At 42.5% G+C, this 13,904-nt stretch overlaps 1 protein-coding gene across 2 annotated transcripts in view; it reads right to left on the reverse strand.

Annotated features, from left to right (window-relative positions):
• XPO7 (exportin 7) overlaps nt 1-13,904 on the reverse strand; it is an 86,584-nt gene that overhangs the window by 9,492 nt on the left and 63,188 nt on the right. For both annotated transcript variants that reach the window (XM_029202013.1, XM_029202014.1), the window contains exons 11-21: nt 13,640-13,812; nt 11,116-11,309; nt 10,561-10,666; nt 8,123-8,258; nt 7,533-7,606; nt 6,289-6,369; nt 5,301-5,364; nt 4,778-4,886; nt 3,698-3,804; nt 1,324-1,412; nt 478-585 (exon numbers count right to left, since the gene is read on the reverse strand). In XM_029202013.1, the coding sequence (XP_029057846.1) occupies nt 478-585; nt 1,324-1,412; nt 3,698-3,804; nt 4,778-4,886; nt 5,301-5,364; nt 6,289-6,369; nt 7,533-7,606; nt 8,123-8,258; nt 10,561-10,666; nt 11,116-11,309; nt 13,640-13,812 (1,241 nt within the window). The remainder of the gene's footprint in view (nt 1-477; nt 586-1,323; nt 1,413-3,697; nt 3,805-4,777; nt 4,887-5,300; nt 5,365-6,288; nt 6,370-7,532; nt 7,607-8,122; nt 8,259-10,560; nt 10,667-11,115; nt 11,310-13,639; nt 13,813-13,904) is intronic.

Genomic DNA, 13,904 nt, shown 5'->3' on the forward strand with positions numbered 1-13,904 from the left:
TCAGAATTTTGGCTGCCAAATTCACTTCTCTTAAGAGTGGCTATCTTGAGACTTTTTTTTTTTTTTTTTTTTTGCGGTACGCGGGCCTCTCACTGTTGCGGCCCCTCCCGTTGCGGAGCACAGGCTCCGGACGCGCAGGCTCAGCGGCCATGGCTCACGGGCCCAGCCGCTTCCATGAACCCGCGTCCCCTGCATCGGCAGGCGGACTCTCAACCTCCGCGCCACCAGGGAGGCCCCTTGAGACTCTTTTTAAAGTGACTTATTTCCTGCATGCAGCTATGGCATTGTGTGGTTGGGGACACCTTTCTTTCAAACAAATAAAAACATACACTATAATCTTTTAGAGCTTTTCAAATGTTGATAGCAGTGAATCTTAATATCTTCCACAATCTGCTGAAAACACTAGATAAAGCAAATTATCTTAGGGATCTCTCAGATAAAAGGGCAGCTGTACCCTTTGAAAATCTCCCTGCTTACCTATTATGAACCAATTCAGCCATTAGCTTGAGCACAGGTGTGGTACAGGCTGGATCATGGTACCATAGCTCAATTGCCCGCTGGAGAATTGGCATGTAGGATGGGTAGCTGTAAATGAAAAGCTAAGGAAGAATTCTGAATCCAGAAAGGTACAGAACTTACAGTAATTTCTCAGCACTGGTCAAGCACAATCTGCCAAATTACAGTTCTCTAATTTCCCGTCTCTTGCTTGCTAATCTTAAGAGTCTTTCTAACCAGAAGGTGCTAAAGCGATGTGTGTCCTTTAACTCGTAATAGGCATCTAATGACACATTGTAATTTACATAATGCCTTTCTTCTGAGGAGCACAATGTATTTCATATTGTTCTGTCCTCTTACCACTTCTGTAATGTGACAGGGAAGCAGCTAGTTCCTTTACCTAACTATCCGAGAGACAGAGGCACTTAGATTTGAGGTGATTTGTTCAAGGTTATGAAGTTAGTAAGGTCAGACTTTCTAATTCCTAGTACAGCTGTCTTTTTTTAGTAGATTGTAATGTCTCTCTTTTCTAAGTGTAGCAAAATTCCCATGCAACAATTCCACAGGCATTTATATAACTGGGACCCAAAAGAGAAACTGAGAAGCCACCTCACTCATTACCCAATCTCAGTGAACAAAGCAGGCGGCATCATATTATTGGACCACTGTGGAATGACAGCTTACAAGACATATGGCAGGCCTTCTGGATAACTCTTCACCTTCTTTTGCCTCACAACTCCTTCCCCCCACGTTCCCTGATGACTTCATCAGCCATTCACACTCCAGTCAAGGCTTGCTGTGGTACGCTCCTAGTTTGAGTTAGGATACATCCATTCAAACAGCATCATGAAGCTGGTCTTGGCATTGAAGGCGAAAGCTATCCCTCTCAGGTCTCTTACTAGGCCAACTAGAGTTCGCTGTAGTAGAAGGCAAAAATATGTTAAGATACAAGAAAAACCAAACCTGTAACCACCTGATGGGGATTTCACATATCTGTAATCAAATTCTTCCTCCCATCATTCAACAAATACTCCTTCCCAAATATTCTCAATCGATCTCTTCCATACTAGAATGGAATCTCTTCACTTGGAAAATTAGTTTTGGAAGCTTTTTATACCAAGAGAAAGGGATGGTTCCCGGCCCATCATGGCAAAAATAGAGGCTGATAAAATTTTAAGACATTAATGTGATAAATCATATGTAAAAAGTAGAAAAGCAAAAAAGCTTATTCAAAAAGAATAAGGGAAAAAAAAAGGCAAAAAAGTACATACAAGAAGAGGGAGAAGAGGCATATTCCTAAAGGTCTGGTCCACATCTAATTACAAAGGTGCCAGTGCCACAGGAATGCAAATGTAGACTCCGCCAGAAGCAAGACAAGAGTCTACAAGTATCTGCCCTTTGGTTGGGGTGTCTGGAAATTAGACTGATGTGCCGGATCTTGGACCTATAAAAGTACTAATACTATACTTTTACAGAAAAAAGAGTGAGACCCAATGAGGTCAAATAATTTGCCCATAGTTGTGCTGGCAGGTGGCAAGAGGGCCAGGATTAGGACTTACAACACCAAGACTCCAAATCCAGTGCCCTCTTTCCCAGTAGAACTTTTACTAGTGGGCTCTGAACAGCAATAAAAGCACTTTCAAAAGCTAACAGTCATCAGTAGGCACAGTTGGGTATCCTGACTCATTTATCAAAAATGTCTGCACTTCTGCTAACAGTCTGCTTTAAGCAAACAGTTCTATTCCTGAACAGATAACCATAAGCTCAATTTTAAGTCTAAGACATGGGCAATCTAAAAGACTTGTTATATGAGGCATGACAGAGATATGGTGATGGTTGTAGTTCATGGCCAAGGTGGTTCTTTCATTAATTTTACTTGTTTTTTGATGGGGGAAAGGGCTGATATTCACTGATATCCCTCACTTATCCTTGACAGTGGTTGATACTCTATCCTGTTATTGATCTGTTCCACATTAACCTTAGCTTTGAATGGTACCCATCTCAGACCCCAGCACGCTGGAGTAAAGAGGAGCGAGTTGGGCAAATGGTGTTGCTCTCTGACTTCCCTGCTAATCTGGAGAGAGAAAACTAAGAGGCTTCCTAAAGATGAAAAAGGAGAATTTTAGAACGTCAGGTAAAGTCTGGCATTTTGGGGGGCAATACCCCTGAGCTATTTGGTGGGTCTAAAATTCAGTATCAGTGTCATTATGAACACTGCAAAAAAGTCCTACAAATATTAATAGTCTAGTGTTTTTTGGTTTTGGTACAGAGATCTATAGGTAAAGAGAGCAGGTGTGCATGAAGTAAAAAGATGAGGAAAGCAAAAAACCAAGAAATGACCATTCTGACAGCCAGAAATCAATAACTAAAGGTAACTTTAAAATTCCATTTGTATGGAAATTCACAAACCCTTCTAAATGACTCGTGGGTCAAAGAAGAAATCTTAATGGAAATTAGAAAACACAGAGAACTGAATGCTAATGGGAAATGTTACATATCAAAACTTGTGGATTCTGGAGACCTGTTCCACAACAATATGAATATACTTAATGCTACTAAACCATTCACTTAAAAATGGCTAAGACAGTAAGTTTTATGCCAATTAAAAAAACCAAAACCAAAACCAAAAAACACTTGTGGAATAATATACCTAGAGGGATATTTATAGTTTTAAATGATTACATTAGGAAAGAAGGGCTGAAAAGTTAAGAAGTTACAACCACAGAATAAACACCAAGGAAAAAGTATGAAGATAAAGAGTAGAAATGAATGAAATACAAAACACAGATAAAATGGAGCTAAGACAAAGCAAAAAGTAACAAATCTCTGGCAAGTCGTCTAGAAAAAAGAGAGAAAGCACTAATAAGCAGTATTGAAAATGAAAAGGGGGCATAACTAAATATACAACAGAGATTAAAAAGGCAATGAGAAAACATAAAATAACTCGATGCTAATACATTTAAAAACTTAGATAAAAAATCCTAAGGGCTGTTTAAGAACACACTTTAACATAAAAATAGAGTTTATAAACTTACATTGGTTCTTCTATTTCAAAATCCTTGGAGTCCAAGAGATTGAGTAAAAAGCTAAATTAGTGGGACATTTATGGATAAGCACTATTTTCTGCAGTGCTGCCCAATCTAGTCTCTCTCAGGGACTGCCCTCAACCAGAAGCTGATCAGTCAGTGGGTGAAGGACTCACCTTTGCCTCTTGCTCGTTGAAACTATTAGTACTAAACATCTGGGCCACAGCCTCAAACGCTGCTGTGAGCGGCAGCATGAACTGCTCGTACTGATCTTCATCCTCTCCTGCAGGGAAAACAAGCCGGGGTGTGACCCCAATAGAAAAAAATGCAAGGCTGTGTATGCACGGAAAATAAGATGGTATGACAGATGAGCAGACCCAAGGATAATTCAGATGGGGTCCCTTGATAATCCCAATAGGTACTAGTAGCAATTTCAGAATAAAATGTATGTATAGAAATAATTTTTAAACTAGAAAAATCATCACGGCAGAAATCATCTAGTCCGGGAATGCCCCAATTTTTTTAATACTGAGATTCAATATCGGAGATTCTGATGTGTACAACGTACCATGTTGCTTATGTTTCCTTAATTGAGAACTATAGTCAGTTGAGAAGGGACTGAGGCTGGGGTATGCGAACTAGATGAGACTTGAACTTGAATCAGGCGCTTGTGGAGGCCCTTCTTTTTATACCTTTCTTTTTGTTTTTTTAAGTAATCTTTCGTAAATATAGAAGGTTTTATAATGTAATTTTAGTAGGATTAAATTTAAATAGCTAAAAAATTATGATACTATTAAGCTTCAGTTTATAAGTTGAGCCCAAACTGCTAATATCACAACCAGAGCCAGAAAGGTGCCTAAGCCCTCCTGGTTCACATGTGCCAGTGAAGTGGGTACTGAGGCGTGCTGGCCGGCTCAGGTGGGTTGCACCTCAGTGTGGGAGGAGGGGATTATCTGGCTAACAAGATGCATTTAGGAATTCTCAATTCCCTTATTTTATAGATGAGAATTATGAATAGAATTTTAGAACCACTGCACATCAAATGAAAACTTCAGACTCATACTGTTTTTCTCTTCCAGTTACAGGGACCATGATAGCATGATCAGTTCTTGGTGAAATCAGACTGTTATTTCAGCTAGTTTTGTTACTGTTGAAACAACAAAAAAGACCTCCCCCACATCTAGTTTTCTAGCCTCAAGTGAAAATTTAGAACCATGCCAGATTACTTCACGAGCCTCTAGGACTTATTGCAGTACCTAAATCCACCATGAGGAGACGCCCAAGTGCTGTGTAGAAGGTAGTTCGACACCGCATGTCTGTCAGGTTGGACTGATTGTTAATACCCAAAAATGAAAAGTGCTCGCTCTATTGAAAAAAAGAAGACAAGTTAAAAAGATAAAAACATGGGTCAGAGGTAGAATGCTAGCCAGTAATTTCAGAATTACTGAGCCCTTTCAAGCTAATGGCTCTATTATCATTCCTTAAGGGTGTAAGGGGTATTAAAATTTTTTTTTAAAAAAACTATTGTTATTGTTACCTACAACTAACTTATCTCCATATGGGTAACAGTCGGTGACTTCACCATAACTCAGGTTATCTGGATCCCAAACAGCAGCTCTCACGACAGTAAGTGTAACCTGGCAGTGTGACAGGAGTCAGGGCACAGCCTTTGGCGGCAGCAGCACGGAGGAGCTCAACTTAAACATCTCCCTTGTTTGCTGAGAGAGTGTGTGTGTGTGGCTGGAGAGCAGAACCAGGAAGAGGGGCTCAACCACTCACCGTGTGATTGTTCAGCATGAACTGTACCGCACTCAGCTTCACTAGTTTCCTTACACTACTGTATGTAAAGACAAAGGGAGAGGGTCAAGGAAAGTGTGATGCAAACTAAGAATCTTTAATGCAGGATGAGCACTTTCTAGGTTAGAGTACTATGAATTCCATACCCAGCTATCTCATTTTTCTTAACCATTTGAGTATAACACTGCCAAATGGGAAAAACAGGTGTTCTCTTTTAAGCAGAATTTAACTGATTAGTGAGAGAATACCCACACCAAAGTCCTATCTGTAAGAAAAGAGATAAAACTCAGCAGTTTCCCCCAAGAATCATGATATCCTAGAGTAGCTTTTCTCAATGGGGCTTCTAAGAGAGAATTAAGCCCTAAAGCCCACGTCAGGCATCCACTGTGTGGTGAATTAACCTCTCTCCTATGCATTTAGAATGAGACTAGCTATGTATGATCTTTGGGAGAACTGAGAAAAAAGTCACTCAGATCATTTTTATAGGGTTTACTTCTCTTGCAGACCCCTGGTTGTGAAAGGCTGTCTTAGAGCAATTCAACCTTTACAGCAGACTGAGTCCAAGTCAAGAGGAAGTGCAGTGGCTACTTCTATTGCAAAGTTTGTAATCAGGCGGCTTCTACCTATAAGCTGATAGAAAAATTCAGATGGACTTTGCTGCCACCTATGCTAAAACCTTGTTTACAAAGAGTGTGTACCTATCAGACAGACCTGTTGGGTATTTCTGGATCTTAGAGATAGACAGGAATAAATCTGTGGTAGACTATTAGCTTGTCGGTTGGCTCATTTTTTAGGGTCTGGAATTATTCCTGGATTCTGTTTGGGTATTGTCTTTGGTTCCTATGAGAATGGAAGATACTTAAGTACACATACAGCTAAATTAAAAGAGAAATGGAGGAGGCCATGATTTCTAAGACTGTGGCACTCCACAGTTCCTGTTTCGCCCAGAAGCCAGCTTAGAAAAGGATATCCAATCGAGAGGTCATTGAGAAGCTGTAGTGTCTTGGAGGTGATTGGTTCACAACGGCCCCAGTACTTCAGGTTGGTGATGCTGGAGGACAAAAAGAAAAAAAAAGCAGGAGACACTTTTGATATGCCTGGTATCTTTGAGAGTTGGGAGAAGAAGAAAATCATCCATCAAGAATCACCACACATCTGCATCACCAATTCACAGACATCACAACCACAAAAAATGGGTATAAAATCTCCGTACTTACATTTGGTTGACTAGAAAAATTATCCTTCAGATAATCTTCACTACTTGGTTCCAAAGCTACACTGGCCCATACCCAGGCCCTTGGAATTCTGGGGCACTCCAGGGCTGATTTCTGCAGCAAGGGTAAGAGATTTCTGCGGCAGTGATAACATGCAGACGTATGCAATTCTGCACCTGCACCATCCACTGTCAGCTGCAGAATTCTAGTAGCCCTTGCTTCTGGGTTCTTGGCTGGCAGAGTCCTTTAGGCCCCCTTTGCTTTTTTCATCTTAAATGATTAACCAGCTCATGGGTACGAGTGTTTAGGATTGGGATGGCTGGAAGGAGGCAAAACGTCACATTGCACACAGCCCTGGGTAATATATTTATTTGGCTCCTAATGTGTGCTTTGAGAAATTGAGCTCCGAAAAAGGGGGAAATGTAAACAAAGGGGCAGAACTTAAAAAACAAACAAACAAACAAAAAAAACAAAAAAGGGCCAATCAGGAGCTCCAACTTTGATGACAATCCAAACAATAGCACTAGATTTTGGAGATTCAAGACTCTCGAAGGGTGTTATGCTTCTTGAGAGGAGTAAGCCTTGTTTTAGAGTGGGGCTCTGCTCCTGGGGGCACACCTAGTGGAAATCAGTGCCAGAAAGTGAAAGCCCACTCTGGGCATCCTGGCAGCAGGGTGATCTGGTGAGGAGCTGAGCACCAATCGCTGGGGAGGAAGGTCTGTTTTGCTAATGCCATGGCAGGGCTTCACCCGTGATTCCAGAGGCTGTAGATGAGATTCCGTGTGAACAAAATGAAATCCTTGCCTGTACAAGCCTGGAATGCTCTGGGGCCGGGCCATATCTCTAAGCACAGCTTGTCACACACTCAAATGCACAATTTTCTGACGCAAACGATCAATGCTGGAATACCAAGGCACTGGCAGCACAATGCCAAGATCACATTTTACAGTTGCAACAGGATTGCAAGGGACTCTTGCTGATGGCAAGCCAAAACACTTACATTTTTCCTATGAAGACGCTTAGGACCATGGTCTCATCATTCAAGCCCAGAACTTCTGAGAGTCGGCGGTACAGCTGGTCGTGTGTTTAGGGAAGAGAAAGTAACCAGAAAATATGGATTAGAAAAATCATATCCCAGTATTGTTTTGTCCTCATTCAGGAGCCTAAGATATAAGAAGAAAATGGACAACAATGCTGGGGAAGTCTTTACTGAAGGAATGAGCTAGTTTCTAAGTATTACTAAATACTGGATAGATGCTGAGTTATCTTCAACCCTGAAATTACAAAAAGACTGTCAAAACCTTTTGTTGTTCTGAACATCAACTCATGTACAGAGACTGAGAATTGCCAATTTGGGGGAGACCAACAGATGTTTTGACTGGTCATTTATTAAGCACATGAAGTACTAGAAAAATGGACCCAATTTTTTGATGAGTCTCCCCAAATTCTACAGACCAAGAGGAACTATTTGGTTTATCCCGATACATGAAATCTGGAGATTGTATCTAAACTGCTCTCTGTCATTTCTCTTAGTCAGAAATGCCACAACCAGAAGTGAGAACTAAATGGAGCCAACTGAGAGTCTGTTACCTTAGAGGATTTCTGCACCTGGTCCCCAATGTAGATCTTACGAAACTGTTCAAAAAAGCTCAGCATGGCCAATTCTAGTTTCTCGTTACCCGCCTGAGCCAAGCGAGAGTCTGTTAGGTTCATCAGCTGGAGCACCCTAGAGGTGGAAGAGCAATGATTCTCTCAACAGCAGGATATCCTGGTCACTGCAGAAAACCAACCTCCCCTGAAATAGGCACACGTCCCCTCTCCTCACCCAACCTATTGGAAAGGCATTCTCTGCAGGCTCTAAGCTCCACTGAGGGAACAAAATTCTCCATTTCTGACCTACAGGAACCTCAGCCGAGGAGTATGAATGACCAGTTACATGTTTAAAACTTCCAGTCGCCTGAGACTGTAGATGGAGGCAGAACTCATAATTGCTTAAAAATAGTGGAAAAAACACTAGTACCAGGGTAATGGTCATCCTTGAAACTTCTGTGAGACCTTGAGTAAAGCAATTTATTTTCTGAGCCCCACTTCCTCATTTATAAAATGAGGTCAATTGGACTAAATACCAGTGGCTCTCAATCTTTTTCCTCATGGAGCCATAAAAGGAACGAGACACATGAAGGACGATGTTCACAGGCAGGTAACACTTCCAGGGACCAAGAGCAGATATGCTACCTGTGACTTCATCCCTCTTCCCTGCACCCATCCCCTCAAAAGAAAGCATACTGGAATGCTGGGATGAATAAGAATGATGCGATTACAAGTGAGTCATTTGGCATTTTGATAGTGAAAATAGGTAACAAACTATTTGTGACATCATGAGCGAACTGGACTCATTCATCGTGTTGGAACACTCAAGTTGAGAACCAGAATATGAGACACCGTCTAAACTCAATCTATATTATGACACACAGTATCACAGCAGGCTACAGAATCAGAAAGGTATTGGATTTCATCTTTATTAAATCTTTGATCAACTCTTCAAAAAATGCCAGTGTGATATGCCGTGGAGACTTTAGTCAGGATTAAGGCACCTAAGGGCAGATAGGCATCTGATAGATAAAGTGGGGGTGGAAAGAGACCAATGGGGATTTTCAGAATAAGAATAAAAATTATGGATTGAAATGTCTGGGGACCAATAAATTCTAAGGCGTCATGTTAAAATGTGTTTATCTCTAAGGAGAGCATCTGAAAGTTTAGAACCCTTCAGGGTAGCAGTTCTCTGCAAGGTAACAAAACCACTTTCATAAAAATACTAAAACATTATTTGCCCTTTCACTCGCATTCTCACATGAGGGGTGCAGTGAGGTTTTCCAGAGGCTGTAAGACATGTGATATCACAACAGACTAAATGCAGAAGCAGAGAGGAGAATCCAGCTGACTTCTACTATGCCAGACATTAAAACAAAGCCAGTTTTCTCATTCACTTCTTCTGAAAAAATAGTTATTAAAAACAACATATGGGGCTTCCCTGGTGGCGCAGTGGTTGAGAGTCTGCCTGCCGATGCAGGGGACATGGGTTCGTGCCCCGGTCCGGGAAGATCCCACATGCCGCGGAGCGGCTGGGCCCGTGAGCCATGGCCGCTGAGCCTGCGCGTCCGGAGCCTGTGCTCCGCAACGGGAGAGGCCACAACAGTGAGAGGCCCGCGTAACGCAAAAAAACAAACAAACAACAACAACAAAAAAACATGTTGACATGAAATGGGCTTATTGTTATTTTTAAACAAATTCATAAATATTTTAAAAACTTCTCAGTTTTACTTTCTAATACAATAAGTATCGATAGATATAGCTTACATAAACAGAAGCTCTTTGAGGGCCTCCATACTTTTTAAGAAGGTAAAGAGTCCTGAAGAAAAGGTTTGAGAACCTCTGCAGGCTGTTAAAAAGTCCTGCCTTTTTATTTCTATGTTAAGTAAAGTTTCAGAAATCACTAAATGCTCGTTTACAGGTTTTTAGTAAGATTAGAATCACAGACACGAAGTAACTTGAGATTCTGTATGAGGGAAAGTGTATGGTCAAGAGATCTGAAAGGCTGTAGAAATTCTGTAATTCCATCTTTGGGGATAGCTGAAGACCCACAGCTTCCTATTAGACTTACTCTGGTAAGGCAAAAGCAGTCCACATTTCATTAACTCTGAGATGCTGCACTTAAACAGAACTAAAAGCAACTCTCCACTCTGTATCCAATATGCCTAATTCTATGTCCATCATTTCCTTTGCTGAATTACTGCAGATGGTTTTTTAGTAAGGACTGCAGGCATAGTTGTTGCTGTACTTAATAAAAGGTTTGAATTTGAACTTGTAACAGTTCTTCATGGGCAATCAGCTTCATGAGATTATATTTATATTCTATAAATGGGGAGAAATGCACTAACAGAAGCATGTCAAGTTCCCTGGTCTCACAACCCAAAAGGGGGTGAGAGGGTCATAGCAGTGAAATAGGAAGCCTCCATGGGAGCACTTACCGACAGACAAGCTCACCGTCCATAGCATCTTGCTCATCAGTGCTGGCAAAAGAGACCCGGCCACCAATCACTGCACCAATGATATAAACCAGCCACGTCAGCCTTCCTGCAACAGGAAGAAGACCCATTAGTGTCACCACCAGTGATCATTTCATGAAGAAATTCCACACTGTGAGGTTCATTTCTTACTATGAGATTCCTTAATCTCAAGAAACTGAAAAAGTCATAAAGTTTAACTTTTCTTCCAGAGAACAGCTAACTCCTCTGCTCCGGTAAGGGTGATGCCAAGGGCGAAATTCATAGATAACCAAGGCTCCCCTATCAGACAGGGTCGTTATTTTTACAGTGCAGTACTTTCTTAAACATACCCGCTGCAGGTATGATTTCAGGTGCTCCTCCCTAGTTCCCTGTGGCATTTATTATCAAATATTCTTTTGTGTGTATGGAGCTAACTGATGATGGAAGAATTCTGGGGGGAAAGGTGAAAGAGAGGTAGCAACGAGCGAAAGCGTGCTGACAGCACCTTCTGCCAGGCCCAGTCCACTGTCCACTCACCCTCCTGCACTGCAATGTCCATGGGGCTGGCGCTGGCACTCTGGAGCAGCTCCTGATAGGACTGGGCAGACTGGTCAAACAACTGCACGAGGAGTGCACACGTCTTCTCATATTCACAGCGCCCGATTGTAGACAGCTGGTCCAACTGCTGCTGGACCAGACCTGTATCCTCCAGGGGATCTTCCAGTCCATCTCTACTCCCAAGGGAAGAAGGAAGGCGCTCTCTTAAAATATGCCTACTGATTTCTCCGTCACAGCAGTTCTCCTTCTCCATTTATCCACCCCGTGCAGTTGTAGAGGCCCAGATCCCAACCCCACTTTTTACCAAGGAAGGAAGGTTAAGAACAGGTGGAAGGCAGGTGTCTCAACCTAGCATCAGTCTCCCGTAGGTATGCTCTGCCCATTGGTGTCCAGTCTTCCAATTCCCAGTCGCTTAACATTTGTCTGCCATGATCCTCTCAGTGCTATGCTTCTCACCCCTAAAAGCTCTTGGTTCTCAGCCTGTTGTTTGTTCCTGACTATAGTAAACTTTGTGACTACAAGTAACCTGTCCCTTGTGTGAGGCCATTGTGACCAGATGTGTTTTGGAATTCAGAAATCTTCAGATTTTAGGGAGGCATTATGATGCTTCTACCATGTAATATGAACCCTCCCTGGGCTGTGGCATGTCAAATACAATATTCCTGTAGCAAAATGTATAAATATTATGAATAGTCAAACGAAGTAGAGTTAAAAAAAAATGACTATAGGGCTTCCCTGGTGGCGCAGTGGTTGAGAGTCTGCCTGCCGATGCAGGGGACGCGGGTTCGTGCCCCAGTCCGGGAAGATCCCACATGCCGCAGAGCGGCTAGGCCCGTGAGCCATGGCCGCTGAGCCTAAGCGTCCGAAGCCTGTGCTCCGCAACGGGAGAGGCCACAACAGTGAGAGGCCCACATACCGCAAAAAAAAAAAAAGACTATAAATGGTCTTGTATCAGAACATGTCAAGTTTTGCCACCAAATGAGTTTTGTGCCAAACTTATGAGAAAAATTAATTTTCACATCTTAAATTTCAGAAATGCAGATGAGGCACTGTGGCTCTATACTAGGTCTTGCCTTATCCACTGGTTCCCAGACTTGAAAGTCTTACCATAAGTTCGCCATGTACTGTTACATCATCGTATGACAGCCCAGCAGCAGCAGCACCACAGCAGCAAGCAGTTCAGAGCTGTGCGTTTACCATGGCCCACACACGAGGCCGGGACACAGTAATTTAATCCTCATTACAACTGTGCCCAAGAGTACACAGCTATTAACCGGCTACGTGGGCCCAGAGCCCATACATGTAACCCTCCCCAGCATGGCCTTGCTGAAACTAGCTGAGTCCTCAGGAATAGAAACTATGAAGCTAACAGAACAGTGCTTTCCAACGGGCTTCACAAATACTCAGATTTTGAAATGATTCAAGTCATAAACAGTTGAGACTATAATTCTTATGACAATTAAATGTACTTGGGGCTTCCCTGGTGGCGCAGTGGTTGAGAGTCCGCCTGCCAATGCAGGGGACACGGGTTCGTGCCCCGGTCCGGGAAGATCCCACATGCCGCGGAGAGGCTGGGCCCATGAGCCATGGCCGCTGAGCCTGCGCGTCCGGAGCCTGTGCTCCGCAACGGGAGAGGCCACAGCAGTGAGAGGCCCGCGTACCGCAAAAAAAAAAAAAAAAAGTATTTGATTCTGAGCAAATTAAGAATCTGAGTTAAAAAAAACCCAAAACACCCCAAACCTTCAGAGTCCAAGTAAATTCCCCTGAGAAATAGCCAATGAAAAAAGTATACCAGATAAGTCCCTACACAAAGAATAGCCTCATTCTTTTTTTTTTTTTTGGCCACGCCATGCAGCAGGTGGGATCTCAGTTACCTGACCAGGGATCGAACCCATGCCCCCTGCAGGAAGCTCAGAGTCTTAAACCATTCCCCGCCAGGGAAGTCTCTAGAATAACTCCATTTTACATAGGTCATTTCTAAAGGGTCTGACATTTCTTTACTATAGATTTCTGGTCCAGTTAGTAGTCAAGGAAGACAGAAACCATGTGTCAGTATAATGCAGTCAGTGATCGGCTGCCTGGAATTCTTACATCTTCTAGTAAGCTCTGGATTGTGTAGCTTATTTATCTACTTATTTCTTTAGAAGTTCACATTAAGCACCTATATTTTACACTGTTGTCATCTATAGCTTATCAATGCTTCTCTCATGTTTAAAGGAAATCACTGGCAAGGACAAACATTATACTGATATACTTTGTATTCAAAGATACTGCTATGGTTGGTGAAGAAGGAACATGAATAGGATATTAAAGAGAAAGACTCTTCTTTTGGACTCCATGCTCTCCTCAGCTATTGTGCTAACGTGAAAAAAATACCCATTATGGTGTTAGCTCCATTATGACTCATATCAAGTACGCTTTTGCCAACTGGGTGTCTGATCTCTGGCAAGTCGGACGCCAGGATACCTGTGGGGAAAGAGGGAGGCTGGCCCAGTTTCCTTACCTCAGTATGATGTGCACAGATTCCAGACGGGATGTGATGTAGGCTTTGGTGACCTCAGGAGTGTAAGTCTCCAGCATGTGTGGCTCTGTGGCTTTCACGTATGGCACGGAGGCTGCCAGCCGCTGCCAGAGGCTCAGGAGATAGTGCACGCTATTTGGGGCAAATTCCCAATGCTAAGGAAAACCAAGAGAGTAGGAGGCATAGTTCTCATTTTTGTACATAATACGTTAGTCCCATGCCATCTGACACAAAGGATAAAGAGTTA

Source organism: Monodon monoceros, unplaced genomic scaffold, assembly GCF_005190385.1.
Source record: "Monodon monoceros isolate NGI ecotype Baffin Bay Population unplaced genomic scaffold, NGI_Narwhal_1 Super_Scaffold_5, whole genome shotgun sequence".
NCBI classification, from domain to species: domain Eukaryota; kingdom Metazoa; phylum Chordata; class Mammalia; order Artiodactyla; family Monodontidae; genus Monodon; species Monodon monoceros.